Source organism: Dicentrarchus labrax, unplaced genomic scaffold, assembly GCF_905237075.1.
Source record: "Dicentrarchus labrax unplaced genomic scaffold, dlabrax2021, whole genome shotgun sequence".
Lineage (NCBI taxonomy): Eukaryota > Metazoa > Chordata > Actinopteri > Moronidae > Dicentrarchus > Dicentrarchus labrax.
The window spans coordinates 5,205,634-5,228,347 of record NW_026136706.1 but is presented as its reverse complement, the minus strand read 5'-3'; the positions used below and the strand labels follow the sequence as shown (position 1 = coordinate 5,228,347).

The 22,714-nt window shown below is 38.7% G+C and overlaps 1 protein-coding gene across 3 annotated transcripts in view; it reads left to right on the top strand.

Annotated features, from left to right (window-relative positions):
• Positions 1-22,714, top strand: part of LOC127365869 (inactive dipeptidyl peptidase 10-like) — a 191,034-nt gene that overhangs the window by 118,553 nt on the left and 49,767 nt on the right. For all 3 annotated transcript variants that reach the window (XM_051404408.1, XM_051404411.1, XM_051404410.1), the window contains exons 4-5: positions 17,797-17,891; positions 18,010-18,084. In XM_051404408.1, the coding sequence (XP_051260368.1) occupies positions 17,797-17,891; positions 18,010-18,084 (170 nt within the window). The remainder of the gene's footprint in view (positions 1-17,796; positions 17,892-18,009; positions 18,085-22,714) is intronic.

Below are 22,714 nucleotides of genomic sequence, written 5' to 3'. Positions count from 1 at the left end.
AATTACAGATGGCAACTAACTGAACACTGCTATCGTCTGTATTTGAGGACCTGGGAATGAGAACCGGGCTACTGAAACATGGCGGTTCAACATGGCGACCTGGTGGCGTCTGAAGATAAAAATGGCTCAAACGAAAACATGATTCCTATATTCAGGTGATTATACACTAATGAAAACTTTAATTTGGATGACTTGTTCGGTAAAAACTGCCCAATAGCTAAATGTAACTACAAAACTGATTTAACTTAACTTAATTTGGTATGTGTTATCAATAGATGTATATAAGGATTTTTCCACACATACCGGTTGCTATAGATTAATCAGTTTATGTGGGGGCTACATTTCACAAAATTAGCCATCAGTCTTCACTGTTAAAGTCACAGTGAAACAGTAAAGCATCTTAATCTTCCTGCTCCTACTTCTTTTCTGTGTTTTCTCTTTAAAAATATTGTTCACAGCATCGACTATTTTAAACATATATCCGTATCAAAGGCCTGTACGCCCCCACAGGTGTTCACTTGTGGTTTATTAGACCTCAGCTTAGGTCGGAGATATGCTAGGAATTAGACAAGGTCACCACACTGCATGTACAGTGCTGAGTGGAGGACAGCCAAAAAGATTATTTGTGTGGGTGTACTGTGGGTGTGCAGGTCCAGTACTGTTAAATCAGCGTACGAATACAGAAGTTTATCATATTTATAATTAGATATAGGTCTGACCCAGCTGTTTTCTGAGCAAATCAGAAGTTCATCAAATTGAATTTATTTCTACACCATAGAAATAACCTGGCCAAGCAAAGCCAGGGTTTTGTATTTATGCAATCTTTATGAAAAGCATTGTGACTGCTCTAAATTCACCCTGATTTGTTGAAAGCCATTTGGTGGGATCTTAACAAAGGAGGGTATTGATTGGCTCTGACCTTCCTGTAGGGGGAAGACAGTGATGTATTGGATGAAGGTGAGGAGCTGACATGTCTCAACAGCAGGCCTGCCGAGGGTTAAAACCACCAGTCACTGCCCATTCACACTGAGAATACTCAGCTTTGTAGCTATGACCAGAATTCATTTTATATGAGGAAAAGATCTCAAGAACTATATGGCCAGATATGTCTCCATTTATTAAAATAATACTGTTTTGTATCATCAAACCCTGAAAACATTCTAAAATTAATTTATTTTAGGGTTAAATGGTAGAACTTAACATGGCAATGGCTTTGTGCCTCCAGGTCTGCTACCTCTTAGGTTAGTTTTCAACTAGCCTTTTGTTTGAAGGTGCAGAAAAGTACTGGGTTTCTCTTCCCTCTATTCTGATTCCCATCCAGAACGTAGACTTTTAAATTGCAGGTGCATCACAAATTAAAGTAAAACACAGTTTGCATCCAAATGCCAAATGATTTGGAAGGAAATAAATTACACTTGGATGAATAAAACTGTCTCAAAAACACACTTTCCATTCCCAGTCACAGAACGCATTTAAAAATAACATGACTTTGTCTCCTGAATAGATGAGGAAGATCTAGGTGTCTCTGTAATAAATACATTAATACCTTCATGCCAAATTCTGCTATGTGATTACATGATTAATTAGGATTACCTCCTAATCCACATACTTTAAGAAACATTCTCAAATGGGTAATCCATGTAAAGAAATCTTACTTGTTTGTTACTTGCTCTAACAGTATAATTCAAATTCAAGTGAAACTCAATTCTGACGGACTCTGCTGTGTTGCAGTCCGGAGTTTTCTCTGAAAGTAAAGGCAGTTTGGCATTTAAGATTAGCAACCTTTGTGTAAGTGTTTTATGTGGATATAGATTTTTATAGCAGGGTTTTCTTATTGTGTCTATTACTGTTGCCTTCAGTTGCTTAAAAGAGACCAAAAGACACAGCAGGCAATGTTCGATGACAAACAGAGGGACATTCTGAAATTGACAAATAGTAAATGGCTGCATTTATATCGAACTTTTATGAAAAATGCATCTATCGATAGAACGATGGCAGCCCTCAGAATAGACAGAGAATACTGGTTGGCAGCAAACACTCATTGAGCAGCTAGTTTGTCAGAAACAAAAGAGCAATTGGTGTATGTGTTTACAGCACAGCCAAACAAACTCACGTTGTAGGTCGGCAATTTGAATCCAGGGCGGGATTGGCGGACTCTGCCACCAACAATGAAAACTACTAGCATTACAGAATGTAAATCCACTGAAAGGCTACTGCTTAAAAATCCTCAACCATAATTAGTATCAAAATGGACGTTTATTTAATGAAAATCTTTAGGCTTACGACTTGAAGGTTATGGAAAGACGATGGCAATAGAAAATAAACTATGGTTAAGGTATGTTGCGGTTAGGCAGTTCACGGGTACAGTTAATAAAGAGGCAAACATTTATTGCAGGTCTGTGACCGACACAAACTATAGTCTACTGCTTGAAAGTCCGACATGCTACATGCCCATCCACCACTGCGACCTTCACAGTTTTAAGCTACATAATCAATACACTACTTCCTTCATTGGCATTGAAAGTTGACACCTGGATATAAATCATCAGGCGTGGAATCGTCCAATATTGGCATACTTCCAATGGATGCTGGGCTTAAACACATACAAAATTACTTTCTTTTACATTTCTCTTTTATTATTATTTGCTGTTTTCTTTTATATAGGTTTGTTTGGCATTTTAATCCTGATCAGCACTTTGGTCAACTGTGTTTGTTTTAAATGTGCTATGTGAATAAATTTGACCTTGACATGTGACGTGTAATCTGTGATCTGGAGCAGCTTCATCAAGTCTGAAGAAATAACCCTGATGATGTTATATTTATGTCATCGGGGTTATCTCACCTTGAGCTCTAAAACAAAACGTCTGCATTACAAACTGGGGGTAAGGATGTGGGCATTTATCAAGTGGGATGTAATGAAATATATATAGAAGTATAGGTACTGTTTCTTAAGAAGAATGTGTGTGTTTGAAATATGTGTAGTGTATTTCCCTGTAATGTATGTTTACTTTGTAAATCACTAGAACAAATGTACCTTCTAACCTAACCTTTAAATTAACTGCTGTATCATCTTGCAGACATGCTAGATAGAGCCAATTTGTTTGATTAATAGTCCTTTACAAAAATGTTTTTTAGGTATTTTTCCTGGTTTGAACTGGACAGTCAAGTCATTGACAGTGAGCTAATCCTCATGTAATCCTCAAAGAATGCCTGCAGTAAGACATCCTATGTTCAGGCAGTGACATGCATGCTCTGTGCTGTTGCTGACCCTCCTGCAAAGTGTGAAATCTTCTTTTTTCTGATCAAAGGTTTGTGTGTGGAGTTCGTAGATATGAGCCCACTCAACTCAGCCTCAGTGACATAACAACAAAACAGAAGAACTTTTGCAAAGCCCAATTAAGGATTCATATTCATGATTTATTGTCTGGCTCAGGCAATTTTGAGGTCTGTGGAAGTTCATACTTTACAAAAATGAACAGCAGCAAATGCCTTCTCCAACTTAGAGGGCTTATATTAGGGACTTGTTCTTAGCATTATTCTTGTGACACAAACAAGCTTAAAAATAATTGTTCTAAAAAATGTAATGGAACACTTAAGATGGTTTCATGGAAAAGCAGTTGTGTCTTGCAGTATAATTCAAGTGCAGATCCACTTTGCACACAGAACTCGGTGCCACTATCCCCTTGGGTCATAAGGGCCAATGCATTATGGAGTGACATTCATATCCCATCTATAACCTGAACAACCCTGCCATAGGGCTGTGACATTTCACTTCATTAAGTCCTCAGTACATTTGATGTTCCGTCTCAGATACAGGGCCAGTGTGAAAGGACGACGGTTGACGATGAATTAAACATGCCAGGTTTAAATATAGACTTCTCGGGACAAAGGAGGCAGTATAGTATCACATTCCCCAACCTTCTCACACCCTCTGACATCATTGCCTGACTAACGATGGCAACGCATTTTAAATGTTTGTGGTTGAAAAGGAATCCGGAGATATTCTGTATTTCCCTCACTATCAACAAGACAGCAAAACAACAATGAACTGATCATACTCACAAGTACTGTGTGTTTATCCAAAGCCTCTTATATCCTTCCTCAGTGAACCACACTGACATGTTCCTTCATTACCATGAACACCGTAGGTTCGTTTGACTCAATCCCACACATGCTGCAAAGTATAGATTAGTGCAGAAGATTTTTTCTTCAGCCATTATACCAATATGAGCGGTGGAAAGAGTACTTCAAATCTGTACTTAAGTAATAGTACTGTTACATTTCTGAAATATTACTCAACTCAACAAAAGTATTTTCAACCGTTGATGTTTAATGCATTATTAATAGCATGCATTCAGTGGAAAGGGTAGATATTTATGCAGAAAATATCTACTTTCAACAAAGCACATTTTCTGTCTGTTAGAAGCATACAGAAAATGCTTTTGAACCTCATGTAATTAGTATAAATTTCTCCCAATGCACTGCAATCAAAAGCCAGGCAAGAGCCTAATCTGTCTCTATTTGCTTTCTGTTTCTCCAAATCTTCAATCCCTGAATTACTCCAAACTCCGGCACTGTTCTGGTCGGTGAGCTCACCTCTCCAAACCTGTGCTGCTGCAGTGGATTTTTTTTCATGGTTTTCATTGGCCTCCAGTGTGTGTTCATGCTCACGGCACACAGCAGAGCCAAAGGGTTCGATGAGCAGAGGGAACTATACATTTCTCACGTTGCTAATATCTATGAATGTCCTATTTAGTGGTGTAGTGACCATAAGAACCTTATGGGATGGCAATGATTTTTCAAGGTATTAGTCAAACACTCAGGTATTACATGGAAACAGAGTTACAGCTTCTGAAATTGATTTTGATTGCATGAAAATATAAATTTATGGTCTTCAGTTTTTTTACTTTGGCAAGTGACCATGGTATAAGCCAGATAATGCCCTTCGAGATCCTGACAATGGACACCTCAAAGGGCATTATCCCTTATTTGTAGTACATTAATTAATTCAGGGTCACATCACCTTTCAAACAGCTGGTGCATTTATTCTTCCAGTGGCAACTATAGGGTTAACTGGCATATTGGACTGCAAAATAACATGGGTCTTATATTAGTAATGATGTAAAAAAAAAAAAACTCCCTCCCCTCCTTCTATCCTTTTAAACATGTTTGTTTTTTTAATGAGTGTATGATTAACACATTCAATAATGTGCACCATGTCAGTGACACTTGTTTTGCAATGCAAATCAGATGTGTATCATATCAGGCTTGCTTGTAGAGTGGTCATTGAAGAGAAATTAATAAGAGGAGTCAATGAGCTGCAGTAACTCAGGTCCATCCTTCAAGGAGCTTTCAATTGCGCTTCCTCAGAATATACAAGACTTAGGTTAGAGACAGCAACTCTGACTCATTATTCACTATACAGCATGCCTCAGAAACCTTTATGGACCACTCAGCCACTTTGGAAAATAAAAGGTAGCGCTTTAAGATACAGAGGATAGCAATTAAAGTGAGACTCTGAAGCATGCCAGTGCCACCTGTCCATCTGCACAAAGTGGATGTTGCATTCCTTGGATACAATTTAAGTATATATTTTCAGCCTCCCGACCACATCCAATCATCCACTTTACACACAATGCTTTTCCAAATAGCAACGTAACTGCAAAGCAATGTGCAGAAGAGATTTGTAAGGTTACACACGTTAAGCTTTTCTTACTAGTAGTACAGCTCAGTGAGAATTATTTTGATCCTAAGAAGGATGAAGCGGAATATTGATAATGTAACAAATACCACATGTTCACAGCATACTAATTAAAAACAAACCAGTAAAGACAGCTGGGTCTGAATTAAATTTAATCTGAGTTTGTCTTTCGAAGGATACACATGGTACACTGAAAAAAATATGAGTGCTGCCGTTCATTTAACTGTCTAAAATTGTGTATTTATCTTTGCAGGCTAAGCTTTTTCATTGTACAATTTGTCCAAAAAAATTTGGATTGAAGTTGATTGGTTGTAGATACCAAGCTGTTGGACTCAACCTTCAATTAATAGTTTATATGTGTTAGGCTTGAAGGTAAACCACCCAGCATGCACTGGGGCAGCAGACTCGTGGACATAAATCTCATTTCATGTGTTCCTGCATTGTTCCCGGTGTAATTGTGTTTTACATTGTGTTCTACATCGTTTTCCCAGTTTCCACATTTCCATGGTTGCCATAATGATTGACCATCAATCTAAGGTCTCATTAATCTCATATCTGAGAGAGATTTAAGACAATTTAATTCACTGTGCACTTTGCAACATATGTCTCTTTAATCTCATTACAATTCTGATTACGTCTAATTACATCGTCTTAGTTTTCTTTGGCTACATGCAAATTAATGTTGGCATTACTCCAGTCCAGCGGCTGGCTGACTGTAATTCACAACGCTCTCTCACCCACACAGAACATTCAGTGGCTGAACTGATCAGGGACCAGATAAACGCTACACCAGCTCAATGTGCCTCGTATTTGATCATATGAGTAGAAATTGCTAGAGCTGTTTTTCTTGACGCTTTAATGACACAGGGAAAACATCAGATCATTTCAGTGTAATTTCAGCTGCTCTTATCACAGGGGACAGATGGGACAAGCTTTATAAGTGACTATTTAAACAGCTCTCTTACTGACATAATTACAGTGGGGACGTGAACAGCTCACGTATACGTTTTGTAGAGACGGGTGCCTTTACACCTTTGCAACATCTGGCTAGAATGCATCGGGATGTGCCAATCAGACTTCAGTCCATCTTAAAATGCCTCTTGGATACATTTACAGTGAGCTTATTTGAGATCAGATCTGGTCAAGGTTGGACTAAGTGCTTGAAAGGGAGGGTCTTGGTCCTCTTCCAACCCTGGTGTGGTTACAAATGAAGAAACCTTAGTAATTCTTTATTCTGGAGTTGTTGTGATTTTAGCAGGATTTCAAAATCCAAACTACTATTAAATCAATCTGCTGACTGTGAACCTTTCAGGAAGCAATGTTACAATTGATCTGCATAAGCAATGCATATATAGTTTTGTAAATCATTTGGTAACCATGGTAACAAGTAATCGCATTACCACAAGATATTTTCTCTGATCAAACCAACAATCAAAAGCAGTTAAAACTGTGAGTGACAGCGACTAATATCTGCAGAATATTGCTGTCCAAGTTATGTCTTTGTCATCCTGTCTCTACCATTATTGATTCTTTAACATTATAGTCCGATTACATTAACAATGTGTAGAATCAGTTATTTGTTCATGAGCTCATTGTGACACCAGAGAACATAAATTTAAGCACAAGAAACAATAAAGTGCCTGATGATACAGGATTACTATAATCTGTCAGTCTGTATGAATTATTACTCCTCTTGATTGAGCCAGTGTGGACATTCATATTGCTATTGATTAGCAGGTCAGAGCTTGCAAAGACAATGATGGCAATATTTAAATATAATACTGTACATCTATATATACACAGTCTATGCAACAATAAATAAGTAAATTAAAAGGCCACTCAGAGAGCGCAGAGCTCTGCCAAGGTGTTTTGTTTCTACAGTGATGTTTGAGTTGGCTGGATTCTTGTTGTTCAGCCATGGCACACCATTCACTTTAATCACCACAGGTTCGTGCAGGCTTGACAAGTTCAGTTAATTTAGCCATTGACACCTATGCTTCTGGACAAACAGTGCAATGCAGTGTTAACAAAAGTGAAAATTATTATTATTTTATAATTATTTGTTTATCTGCCCTGTACATTGCATCTGCTCTGGTTCCTTCTTGGCCCTAACACTAACTCAACATGGAAACAAACAAAAAAAAGTAATTTTTACTGATAGGAATGGAATTATATTAATTCAATTTGATCAACACCTCAAAGTTGTGTTAAATTTTCTTTTAGTTAAGTTTATATTTCATCCTGTTGAAACACCTTGCTGTTGTCATTTAGCATGCTTTTGCTGTACACATGATCTTACTGTATTTAGTCAGTGCCAGTAAGGTGACCTAGTGATGAAAGACCTTGAGATAATGGAAATGTTCCTGTTAGAGCCACGGGGGAAGTGCAGGTTACAGGCATAACTGCTGACTGCGCAGAACAGTGCAGCATCCAGGTGCAGGCTGGGAGGCTGGGGAGGCACCTTTGAAGAGGACTCTGCTGCTTCCCTTCGGTAGAAAAGCCTTGGCTTTAAGGGAATGACTCGTACCGGCTTAGTAACATTATTCTCAAGAGAAGCTTGTGTGATGTTCATTTTCTTTTGTCGCTGACATTGTTTTAGGTGATGGTGACAATGAGGAGTAAGAGAACAATGTGATCCGGAGCTAAAGGAGAACTGATGCTGATGAAAAACAACATTGGAGATATTGCAGTTAGGGGTTCTCTCTCTGACACACACTCACAAAATAATTTAATGTTTCATAAGCCTATGTACCCTGAGCGGCTGTGCGTGCATAGCTAAATGGAAAGCAATTCCCACTGCATCTCATTCTTAGCTCGCATGTCCAGTGGTGTAAGAGGCCTGAACTTGATGGGGTTGGAGTAGGTGTTCAGCAGACAGAAGAGGAGGACCAGCACACCCATAAATGATCTGCAGTACTGATGAAAATGAAGTATATCGTCATTAGCATGTTGCGTGGGTGGATGAATTAAAATCAGCAGAGATGAAATGGGAATGTTGGCTGTGATGAACAAGGCTAATACATGCCTGCACACAATCCAATGTGGGTCAAGAGTGTTGTGGTAATTCCCCTGTTTGTTTTAAACATTTCCCAAGCACTGTAACACAAGAACTGTGAAGAACTGTGTTAATACTGAAAAATCTAAACCCACTGGCACATGGCCCTTGGACAATGTACACAACCCAACAAGTCAATTAGAATGATTCAGAATGGCTTGTTAAATAAGGCTCAGTAATTAATTAAATCTCTTTATTGATGATGTCTAAAAGGTTCGTGTTGCAGAGGAGGTGTTGTGCTAATCTAACTCTTAATCTTCTAATCTAATCAGAGAATGTTACTCGTTTATTTCTCTGGTGGAAAATATATTGAGTCAGAGGCTAGAGGGATTGCAGGGGTGAGTTCTAATTTAAGGTACTTGTCTGCTCTTATTTTGTCAATCACAGTGCACTGTTACATTCACAGCAATGGGAAGCAACGTGTGCTGAGACACTTTCAGTGATCTGAGCTGATGCAAAAATTATAGGTTGAAATTTGGAATGATGGCATTCAGCCTTCATTGCACTGTAATGTAGCAGCACACACTTTATGGATGGATCCATCATAAAAGCCAATGTGTCGTGGGCTACTTGTAAATTTGATCTCTGAATTCAATATTGTCTGTAAATAAAAGTGCAAAAGATGCAAGCAAGAATCTTCTTTTTCAAGCAAAGGGTTCAAGGTACTAAGGAGCTACAAAAACTGAAGTCATCAACTAAACAATATATGACATATTTTGCACCTTCAACCCAGTCCCACTCCAGGGTTGTCAACTACTTCAGCTTGGTCAGTTGCCCTCCGCTTTACAATATGACATTACTCTTTTTAGACCAGTAGCATAGCTTACAACATACCTGTTTTATTTAAGTCAATAAACTTTACAAGAAATGTCCGTCCATCATACTAATTTAGATTTTAGTGCCAACCTGTGCTTGCTTATACTCAAGTTGAAACTAAGTTTTGTGTTTGACCGGTGACTGACTACAAACTCCAAACTCTGATAGTTCCTATAGGGTATCTGAAAGTACTCATTCAAAGCAGGGTCTTTGAGTTCAGGAACCAAAGGTACACTCTGGTTCCTGCATGGGAAATGCAAGCGAAGTTCGGCAGTTCCTTAAAAAGGTGCTTGGGTTCCTGTAAGAGTCCCAGTAGTAGAAACAGGCTATTTGAGAATCTTCAAATCAAGACAATGAATTTGAGTATTTTCCTGGCCATTATCATAACTAAAATGCTCACCAGAGTGTGCATTACACTTTCTCCCTCTGTCAACAAAATACAGAGCAAAAAATAAAGTATAATTAAGAAAGGTCATGAAGGTAGAGATTTCATCAACTCAGTGCAGTCAGGAGAATGGGAAAATTTTGCTCTTGCTTGATTGAAAGCTAATCTTAAGTGTCTCCACATCCACATCAGTGTGTCGTACAAGCTAATGTCCGTAGTAATTCAAAACCCTCGGCTACAGAAATATTCAGAGGACAGGCCACAGTTGAGCAGTGCTGCCCCATTTGGAATCGCTCACAGCCCCACTCCTCCTCAAATGGAAGCGTGTTTGCCACTCACTGGCACTCATTAACAACTATTGTTGAGTGGTTACTGTATTCATAATGTTGTTGTCATGCAGCCCTAAATGAGCTCTTGTGTCATTAATCTTCTTTTGCTTTTTAGTCTTTCCCCCACAGGGTTTATTTATTCCAACAGTATTAGTACAAAATCCTCCTGCATCTAAACTATACCCCCTACCAAATGGTGTGATGAGACTTTATCTGGAAACAGTGGTCTAATCTGAATAAATCTATGGCTTTGCTAATTGCTGTTATAATGGATCTCTGAGTTTTTTCTAATGTCTGTGTGAATTATGAATCAATAAATGGTGAACTGTCCAAGTCATAGTTCTGGTACTAATTGCACTGATGGCTCAATGTCCCATGGTACAGCATTAACTCAACATTAGACTGTCAGTATATTTATCCTCGAACTGCAAGAGCAGATAGAAGTGATTCTGATTCTGCTTTTGTGTGTCTAAGCAGTGAACTACAGATGCCATTTTTAATTAAACAGTTTAGCAGTAGCAGTGGCTGGCCCTGAACCCTTACAGTCCTGCACATGCTACCATATTTACTGTCCGCATCTGCAGAACCAAGCCCTCGTGTTCTATCTTTAACAAGTTGGCTTTGAGCTTGACCAGCTGTGACATTTGGTGGAACCTTAGGGACTGCAGACACAGCATTCAAGCATTACGCAACCTTAGCTAAATAATTCAGTGTGTGCTATGCATATTACATTGTGCCCAGAGTTCCCACTTGGCCCCCAGACTCTGCACTTCATTGGCTGTGCATCCTCATCTTCCAGTAGAAGGGTTTTTCCGTGAAGCTAAAATTTGCTTCTCCCTATATCTGACCCCCATCTCACTGTATTTATGAGACTGCGACTAGTGTAGCTGTACCCGTGTGGCAAAGTCTGGAAAACATGTTCTGAGTGATGATGCAGCTAGCTGTGCATGTGTGGTATCTGATGCATTATATTATGTTTTCACGTTTCTGAAAGTGGACAAAGCAGGAGTAATAATACAAGAGAGAATCTGAACTACTTTTTGGAATAAACGGGACTTACTACAGCTTGATCTAAGGGCTAATGTGATAGCACTCTGCTGCTTTCATTCAACAGACAATGTTTGTCTTCTGGAAGAATTTAACTATTACAAGGACATTTTACTGGGAAATTTTAGTGAAGACTATAACAATATTAAAAACATCCAGTAGCATGGAATCTCTGAAACGCTGTGGTGTTGTAATGTAGTAGGGCTCAGTACTTTTGGTAACTTGTCAGTCAGGCTCAGGATAGTTTTACTTGGGCAAATGAAAATGACTGACGATGTCCTCACTTCAGAATATTGTCTAAAAACTCCCCTTTTATCTTCCTTTTTATCATTTGTCATTAGTCTGGAGGCAGTCTGGCTAATTTAAGTCAAATTTGTAATTTTTGATTTGGTGCAGTCCAGTATCCCTAGAAATCATATCCACTTTGACCAGTTCCATACCTCACAAGCTGCATCCAATGCCTAAGCCTTTTATGTTGCAAGGCAGAGAGGTTTGAATGGGTGGCATTAATGTGCCTTTTTAATTAACCATAACCACAATTATCCCCTAACATTAACCTGTTGGTGGTCCTATCATTACCATACCTTAATCATAGTTATTTGCCGTAACCATGATCTAAATGTAACCATACCATAGTGGCCATGCACAGATATTGTAAAAAGTGAGGTTTTTGAAATCCTGGCAATAGACAAATAACTATGACTAAACAAGGTTTTGCAGAATCATCCAACAATGGTGTTCTAACAGGGATGTTCAGCCTCACAGGGATTGATGTTGGTCAATAAGGTCTGGCTCACAGTTGGTGTTCTAGTTCATCCCACAGGTATTGGATGCGGTTGAGGTCAGGGCTCTGTGCAGGCCAGTCAAGGTCTCCCACACTGAACAAAAAACCCAAAACATTTGTTTATGAACCTGCTTTGAGCACAGGGAAACAGGAAAGGATCTACCTGAAACTGCTACCAGAAAGTTGGAAACATATTGTATGTCTAAAATCTGATTTGACTAGAAACCAGGAGAAATGGCCCCAAACCAAAAGTACACAAATATGTGTATGACAGGAGTTTCCTCACATATGTATCTTAAACCTGCAAAGAATTACAGTAAATACTAGAAGATAGTTGAGATCTTGAAGAAAGTGCAAACAGACTTTACAAACAGTACAAAAGAGTCACACTTTAGGCTCAACTATTTGTATCACTCCACGTTCATCTGATATCTACTGTGTCATTAGCATTTCCTCAAATGATCAAAAATAGGCATTCGATTAAGAAATGTGACACATTATTACTGGCTGCTATAGTTAGCACTGAATGCTGCTTTTTTTTCTTATCGCTGCCTTCCGGCAGTGGGCAGAATTACTCTTTTATATCCTGACAGTTATGTGGGCAGCCGACTTTGGAGCTGGACAGTTTAAACCCAAATAAATCTGCTGTTTTCAAAGGAAAATTACAATGTGTCTCGTGGCTCACTAAGTACAAACACTGGAAGGGAGATATCATTACCCAGGCCTAATTTATTTCTTCAAGGAGTCCTGTGAGTGGCTGTTTACTGGTTGTATGAGAATAAATACTCACCTGGCAGAGAATTTCCAAGGACTATTAGTATTTGGAGTTGACAGTCTGGGTGAAATGTTTCTTCTTTTTTTTTAAGGCACACATATTTTTCTCACCTTTTGATATTCTGGTGACGTACTGTGAGCTTCTGTGTCAGGAGCAATCATGCAGTGGAATTTTTGTGTCAAAAGCTTGGCAACCCTTTTGTGGATATGATAGCCAGCCTGGTGATATTTCTCCCTCAAGCAGGATATATTGTCATTATAACTACAGTACATCCACACAAGGCTGTCATGTGAATGCCTTTTAATGAATCCAAGGCTGTCACAATGTACTCTATGTGGTAATCAGGGGGGATTGTGTTGGGGGCTGCATGTTCTGTTATGAGCAGCTAAACTGTTCCTGCAGCTTACTACGGGTTCATTTGTTTCTTGAAGTGAAGGGAATTTGGCCCTGTGTCTTTTACCCAAATGTGACCGCTGGACCGGTTGTGTTCATTTGTCACAAACTGCTAATGCCCCGACTATACATTAGCTAGCTAACCAGCGAGCAATGGTGCACTGACTGAACTCATGAGAAGTGTTTCCACCCAGTCTCTCTTGTTATTCCTCTGGTTTTTGAAGCAGATTCATATTTGGGATATGTATGAATTTATGAAGCTGAAACGTGTATTGCATTACCTTTTGCAAATTTCTATTGACTTTTTAATCGTATGTCCCCAAAATTTTCTTTGGTTTTGTGAACATTTTCATTTTTTAACTTAAAGGACCAGTGTGGGGATTTAGTGGCATCTAGCGGTGAAGTTGCAGACTGCAACCATTTGAATACAGCGCAGCTTTCCAAGTGTGTAGGGGGCCTGTAGGGGTAGCGTGAAAGACCCTATCTTAAGCCAGTGTTTGGTTTGTCTGTTCTGGTCTAGTGTAGAAACATAGTGATGAAAATACAACCATTCTGACTTTCAGGGGATTATACACTAATGAAAATGTGCAATACTTTATTCCATTTCTGCCATTAAATCCTCCTAAATGTTACACACTGGACCTTTAGGTGATTGTGCACCTCTCACACAAGGATACCACCTTCCCTTTCATGGCTCGCTATTCTTCTCAACACAAAACTGTGAGAGGGTTGAGAGCAGTAATGCCACTCTCTACCTGATCATGTATTATTTTTATTTCAACCCTGTTTTAGCCACAAAAATTACATGTTCATCATTTGTCTAACATCATAATGGCCAAAAAGAGAACATAATGACAGATATTGATGATAAGATTAAATCACCCTTATATAAATGCAGTAAATGTCAGTTCATGCCTTAAACTAACACAAAAAAAGCTGCAGTGGTAGCATGTGGCAGGTACAGTGACCATTACTTAATCCACAGGAGTCCACCTAAGTTGCAGAGTTAAAAAAGCCAAGGCATTTCATTATTCATGGGGTTACAGACGTAGGCTATTACTTATACATTAGAGTCTTAGCTTGTTCTTTTTCAGCTACGAACATTTCATTATTTAAGAAGACAAGTGCAGAGCAGTGCAGAGACCTATGGTAATGTTTTAAAGATCACAGGAATGAGTTAGTTTTTATCAGCTCTAAATATTAATTTCTCTCTCATAGGTGTGCACTGATTTTAGGTTTAACACCGCTGGACATCAAAAGAACATTATTTTTTAATAAATAAATTTAATTTGGAATGGTTTTTGCTATTAAAGCAATACAACAGTACATAAAACAATTGTTTTGCACTCTGTTAGTACCTCGTATTTTGTTGAGATCAGGCCATTCAAGGAAACCAGTACAATCCATTAAGAGTCCAGTACACTGGTCTTAAAGGACTATATTGTTCTCTTTCATATCATAAATGAATCAATCTTTTGTTTTCTTATATCACTTGACAGTGCAGATGCCACCGTATTTGATAACAGCAGAAGAAACTTTGTGGAATCAGAGGAAACCTATTCCTCAGGGCGCAGAGTGCCATCCTAACATGGCATTGGCAGCTGTTTGGGATTAGCCAGAGGATTTCAGTAGACCCAAATATGACACTTACAAACGCACGCACGCACACACACACACACACACACACACACACACACACACACACACACACACACACACACAGTCTTACATACTTGTTTATACTGCCAGCCTGCCAGACCCAACTGTTTCTATGGACATTTTCAGAACATGCAATAAAGGCTGATAGAAGAAGATTATTCAAGTATTTCTTGACGTTGTGGTACTTGGCTTCTGTTTCTACTACAGACAAAACTTTCATGTCTCGCTGCCACAAACTGTTAATGCCTTTGATCCACCAGAAAGTCTGAAAAAACAGATTCTCCTCTCAGTCTCCTACGGATGATAAATCCACCAGCTATATGGTATTTAAGGTGCAAAGCAGCAATGGAATTTATTGATATATCACAGTTACTAGTGCTCCATTAATTGTGAAATGGCAAGTTTCTTGAAAAATGTTCATTGGGCCCTCTTCTGGGCCCGTCTCTCACACAGCACTTGCCTCATTGTTGCTTTGGACAAAAACATCCATTACTAAAATATTGGACAAAGTGAAATTTGGATGATGGTGCAAGATGAAAGGTCAGTGGATCACCAAAGTTATTACAATTTGTCCTGAGGGAGACATGAATGTCTGTACCCAATTTCGCAGCAATCCTTCTTATAGTTGCAGAGACATCTCACTCTAAAGCTCAAATGTCAACCCGCTGCGCTAGAAAAAAGTCAGGGGATCTCCAAAGTCATTAGGATTCATTGTCTGAGAACTGTTAATATCTCTACGAAATTTCATTACAATCCATTCAGTAGCTATATGGAGATATTTGCCTGTGGCCTAAAGTGATGGACGGACCATTTGACTTGACGTTGCCAAAATAACTGTGGCAGGGAAGATTGAACTGAGCTGCAGATCTGATTTTAAAGGTTTACTTTTTTGTATCTGGTGGCTAACTGTACTGAAGCAGGCTATAGTGGTCGTGTTTTTCATATGATTATATACTTTATCACGTCTACCTTTTCTTTTTTTTGCAAACAGAAGCAGCTCTTGTTGATAACGTAACATGGTTAGTCATCGCCTGTGTCACAACCCGAGGCTGAACGAAGAAGGGAAGAACACACATAAGTTGTAACTAAAAATAGGTTTATTTTACATAACTAAAAGAGAAATGAAGCTAAAACCAAACTAAATTCAACCCAACCAAACAGGGTGGAAGCCAAGGGGAGAGAGGGAGAGAGGGAGAGAGGGAGGGGGAGATGCTGATGATCTGACTCCACCCACCAGACTCTTGGAGGGTCGTCACCAAACAATGCTGCACCACTTTCCCATTGTTGAGTGTTTTATGATGTTGCTTGCTTTGTTGTGTGATTTTCACTCTACTGCTGGCCCACATTTGTCACTGCTTCATCCTGATTATTTGGTTTCTTTCCTGTCAAAAAAAGAGCTATGTTTACTCACCTAGAACACATCATATACACATTATGTATAATGTCAATCGGACTATGAACAGGTCTCTATTCACATCTAACAGATGTCTATTCCTGCTGACAACCATGTGTCACGTTGAAAACATAGTTCTACCTCTACTCTCCAGTGACTCACTCACATAGGCAATATGACTACTCTAACCTGTTAACATGGGCGCATATAAAAAACAAGAGGATCAGCAACGCACACACTGTACTGTAAAAAAAAAGAAGAAGAAAACTCGAGGTAACTTCAATACATTTTTGAGTTTTAAGTCAAACTCTTAAGTTTTGGAAATAAACTAAAAGTAAGGATAATTTACTCTATAATTAAAATAATTAATATTTAAGTTTTTCAGAAAAAATAAATCTATTTCATAGTTAAATATATATAATTTAATATTTTCAACTGCAATTATTTAATTTTCAAGCGCAAAAATAATGAAAAAAACAGTAAGTTAAAAAGTAAAATACAGAATTTTCTGTTTTTATAAAGAAGAAAAGTAAATTATTTCAACACAAGATTAAACATCAACAAAACTTCACTGAAAAAGTCAGACTAAAAAATTTAGTGAAGACAGTTTTGTAAGAAATTATGAGTTTTCACAGATTCTTCTTTTACAGTGTGCACACATAGACAGTGTGTCCCGGCTGTAATGCTGACGGGTAAAACACAAATAAGGGAGACACTTAACTATTGTGTTAATTACTAGTCTTGCTGTATTGGAGAGGTTGAAGATTAAGTGCTCAAGGTAATATTGTCAGTCGCTGGTGATGTCTCCACTTTCCATGCAAAAGAGAAAAATGTTGATTATTATCTGTTCAGATTCGTGTTAATACGAGACACATTTCCTGCGGTCATGCTCATTAGTTGCTGTTTTGCATTCTATGTGCTTATACATGCATGTAAGATTACGAGTATTTGCGCATGCTGTTGTGTTGATGCAAAGCTATTTGTGACAATCCCCCATACCATGACACTCAAGGTGGGCTACATTTCTGAATGCTTGGCTCTGACACAAAAACAAACAAAGCTGTCACGTCCAAGCAATTCAGCTCTGTACAAAAGATGTTTTCCTGGCGGTGCCACACAATGCTCCTCTCGTCAATACAGAACATGCTGTGTTACCTAGAAGATGAAAAATATAGGCCCTTCTCTTTGTGTCTGTCTGGCCGTGAAATTTCTCTTTTAAATTTTCAGTTATTCACATTACATCAAAGTTGCACGCACTTGAGCCTGTTTGACTTTCTGCTGCATTGTTACCGTCATTTAATTTGAGTGAACAATTGGGCTTGGAAAGTATTTGTTTTTAATGGCATTTTTGCAATTCTAAATAGAGTCGGGATGGCAGCTTCGGCGAGTTATTTTGCTTTGAAGTTTTTCCGCTTTCAAAAATAAATTTCCTCTTTGTTCCCTCTGTTTCCACACACAGACTCTGAAGTCATCTACAGAAACAGCGACGGCCATGTCATCAAGTTCAACATCCTTACAAATGAAACAGAGATTGTCCTGACAAACACAACATTTGTAAGTACATATTAGTCTGTCATACTGTAAATTAATGATTAAGATTCATCACAATATCAGTGTCATCATAATGATTGTCTTTACCTCTCTGTCTTTCTTTCTTTCTCATTTCCACTAGATAAATTTCAACGTGGCCAAGTATTCCGTCTCCCCTGATCTGAAATATGTACTCTTCGCATATGATGTGAAACAAGTAAGTTTCCTAACAACACCAGTGCCATGAATGTGGAGTCATTTTGTGACTTAAACTATACACTGTTGTATGGAGTATTGTAGTGTGAGCACACAGTGGGCTCGGTTTGCCACCGGTGGGCAAAAGCTCAGATCCTTTTCTTAAGTAAAAGCACAAAAGTACTACTACTCATGCAGAGTAATAAGCTAGCATATTATAGAAAACAAACAAGAATGACTGACAGCTTCCAGTATGAGGAGATCAACATGAGGAGTTCTATTGTGCCTTAAACAAACAAACACAAAAGTAATGAGTGTGAAATGTTCAATGACCAAAGGATTCCTCTCACAGTGCAGAATCAGCTATCAGCTCCAGCAACATAGCCAAAGCTACAGATAGTGCAAAGTACTGTTGGTAGATAGATAGATTCTTTATTTTCCTTTTCAGGAAGTTTGTTGCCACAGTCTGTTCATACATGTATATACATAACATTACCACAGGATAGACATTTAGACACAGCACGGACATCTGAACACAACACAGGTAATACGGCTACCGGGGAGTTTTGTTGAGTAATGCCTTGCAGGAGGGACAAAACTTCTGCCAAAGCGAACTTGTTGATGGATAGTTTTGCACAGAACCTGGTAAGGAAGAAACTCTCGTTTTAAGGGGCTGATCACACAGAGACGCAGCGCAACAGGCGTGGCCGCTTCCAAAATGCCTCGGCAAAGAGCGGCTGGTGCGCCTGGGGAGCGGAGCTGCATGCACAACTGGGCGATCACATATTATCACATAAAAAAGTGGATTCAAGAAGACCTATTTACTGGCAAAAGTAAGACAATTAAACTGAACCTTTTAAATTTTGCTTTTGAGTTTCAGTTCTAAGTTCTCTTAATTCCACTTCAAGTTGTAGTAATTTATAATTTCATATTGTAGCCACTCATAATCCTTCTTTCTGTTAACTGAGTTCCAAATTTTAGTAACTTACTATTTCACATTGTAACAACTTTGAATTCTAGTAGTTTTATGTATTAATAATTCACATCATTCCTGTCACTCTCATCTTGCATTAACTTGGTTGTAAGAAATGGCACCCCGGGGTTATAAAGACAAACCCCTGCTTAAATAAATTGTCAGGATTGAATAAATATCTACACCACAGTCCTCCAGTGCTTGATCAAATCTGATGAGGGCCCAGGTCAGGGGGCGATTAAAATTCCATTGTGGCCCCTGTATAGCTGGCAGGTCACATTCATTCACTAATAGAGAAGCGGGGTAAGCTTGAACCATAATTACCAGCTTTCCATCAGAAAAGAGTAGATGCAAAATGAGATATGCAAATTGCACCCTCCACTCTGGAAGGGATCAACTGTAAGGATTAGTGACAAGGCGATTAATCAGAACTGATTTGCATATTTTGCATGAAGCGTTAGACTTACAATTTAGAACAATATGGCCAATAGCTACAAACCCAGTTTATTTTTAACACAAGGTTATATTGAAGGAAGAAGTTAATAGAAATTTGTAATGTTGGTTTAGGTTTTTTTAAGCTCTAATAATGAAAAAATAAAGAATGTGTAAAATTACAATTACCTTACAGGCTTAAGATGTAATCATTTGTAATTGGAGGAGATATTTTGAGTATGGATCAGTTTAATTGTTAGAAGAACAGAGAGCTTTAATCAGAGAGAGAGAAAACAAAACAGCTGTAATATCGCCATTGCCCACCACCAGACTCCAGACAAAAAAACACTATCTTCACCTTGCAGATCATTGCAACATCATCACATAATTCAACTTGAACAGAGACAAAATAAAACTCACCAAGACCATCTGTGTTAGTCTTTCCAACAGTTAGTCTGGTTAATATAAATCCTTAATTCACCGACGCGGATGAGAACAGCAGTTTCAGTTGCTCTACCTAGCCTCTACAGAGCAGACCAGCTATGTAAACAAACCACAGAGAAGCTGTGATAGCAACACTGCTCAGGACACCATGACTCCACTATATCTCTACAAAGCTAAAAGTTGTTTGGTGCTATATTAATTTAGTTTAGTTTAAATCTCATATGACCTTAATTCACCTTTTAAAACTGTGCTTTTACTGACTCTTTCCATTATGTCGTGTGATTTTTGGCCTGAAAAATGAAAAGCTTTCTGACTTGTCATGTGTTAAAGACTCAAGGCTAAAGTTGGACTCAATCCAAAACAAAGCAGCTCTGGCTTCTACATTACATTAGTATATCGATTTCATTACAGTGGAATGCTACCCATTCTTTACTGTATGTATTTATGTAACTATGTTTGCTGTCTACCTGGCAGCATGGTGTGAAACAACAGCCTTGAGCTTGACACCTCTGTGATTAAGAGTAATAACAGGAGTTCCTCCAAGAAAAATAAATTACTTTTCTAATAGGTTCATCTCCGGTGCACTGAATGAAATAAAACATTCATTAATGTTTTTTGCCCATTTCCAGAACCTTGGCAGAGATGTTACAGTGAGACAGAGTTACTTGTTTTTTTACATTTAATATTTTTAGTTCATGTTATGAAGAAATAAGAGTGCAGAATAAAAAAATAGTTTCCTTGTGCTTCAACTGCTCGACCAAAGATATAGAAATGTAATGTCCATATACAGTAGTTTTATTGTACGTGTGCACATCCAAATCCACAGTGCATGTATGAAATTACACAATGTGGAAAACACTTGACCATGGGAAGAAACAGAGATGTGGCACAGTGTGTCCAAGATAAAGAGACAGACTATCTTTGGCAGGCTCAGCTGATGGAGGAGAGGAGGCAGATAATCACCTGGAAGGCAGGAGGCTCCATCAGGCTCACAGGCCTCAGGTAGCGGGACATCAGTCAGGAGCAGGGACAGAAAGCAGATCACTGCCTCTTTTGTAGTTGCGTCTTATGATGGTACATCTGTTTTTGTCTACCATAAAACATAAATATAGACACAGAAAAACGTCAGTGGCTTTTGTTAATAGAATTTCTTCTCACATTTCAAGCGCACGTGGTTCAGATGAAAGCGAGGTGTTTAAAGAAAGAGACAGGCATTATTTTAAATTTTTAGTACTGTTAAGAAATCACATAAAAAGACCTAACAATTTCTTTTCTCTCAATACTTTTTGACTACCCTGTCTGACTGTGGCATTCAGGCCCAACCCTGTTAATTCCTGCTGAAGATGTAACTTTTAAAACTGGCCGCAAATATATATGATTTTATTTTTAGAAAAGGTGTGCTGAGCACTGTGGTTTTTAAGAAATGTTACTCAAACAGGAGTACACTGTGCATTACACATCTGGTGCTGTATTTACAGCAGCAGGACAGTGTATGAGGGTTGTGAGCTTATGGGGATGCACAGAAACTGGGTCAGTCTCACACAGACTTTAAACATCACCTGTGACATCACTGTAAATGTGTGAGTGCAGTAAGGTGTGTGGGCTCCAGACACTGTGAGATATGAGACCCGGACAAAGATATTTCTGTAGACAGTGAAGTGTGAAGTTGATATTTCAGACTAGATGCAGCATATAAAGTGGAATGATGTACTTCTGTGTTTTACCTTAAAATAAGGTCTGTTGTACCAAATCAACATAAATTGAAGTCACCATCATAAGACAAACAAATACACACACAGTGGTGGTGAACAACATGTGTGCTTTGCTGCTGCCCCCTACCCTGTTTGGTTTGCTGTTGTTTTTTTGAATGCACAATTCTACTGACATTGAACTACACAACGTTGTGTATCATTGGTTTTTCCCTTGAGCAAAGTCTATAAAGTTGTGTTCTGTAAAGTATGGAGAAAGGGCTCAAACCAGACACCAGACACTTGCTGATTTCACAGTGGGACAGACCCGTGGGTGTATTAATGGAGGCGGATATGGCAGTGGCACTCAGCCTTGCTGACAATTTATCCCAGTGGCCAACAGCTATATTGCAACAAAAAAAATCCCATGCGCCCCGAAATACATTTTCCCAACGAGCACCATTATAAAACATCTGTAAAACTGCTGATAGGACACACAGGTAATAGTTATTACTGTATTATGAATTTTTAATCCATGAAAGTTTCCTATTTGTATCCCAGAGACCAGAAAAATTATTTTAAAGTGCACAACATCCCAATCTAAAGTTTATGGGTTAAGTGTCATATGCAGAATGCTGAACAACACGGAAACCTTATGGTCTGAGAGTGTGGTATCGACCCAGCCAACATCTGTATGCGGGATCCATGTGGGTATTAGATGGGCTGAAAAATGGCCCCATGTCAATTGCCCACTCTCGCTTTAGGTAGGATTACACTAGGTGTTAGGTGGGATGCAACTGGACATTTGGCAACCCAGATGGGCCCCATTTGTGTTGCTTATGCTCTCATTTCCAATTAGTGACCCAACTAGGACCCGCATAGAGAGCCCACATGGGTTCGCCCATCCATGAACAGCCCTGTGAGTACATATGGGACATTTGAACTGGGCCATTGACTCAGAATGAACTGAAGTGTGTGTGTTTTCATGGTGAAGAAGGAATATGTCACCCAGTGCAACAGGGTGTTTTTAAATGTTTTTGGACAACTACAGAGCTCCATGGCACAGATATAGATATATATAAGATATATCAGGCTCTGGATACACACACAGACCT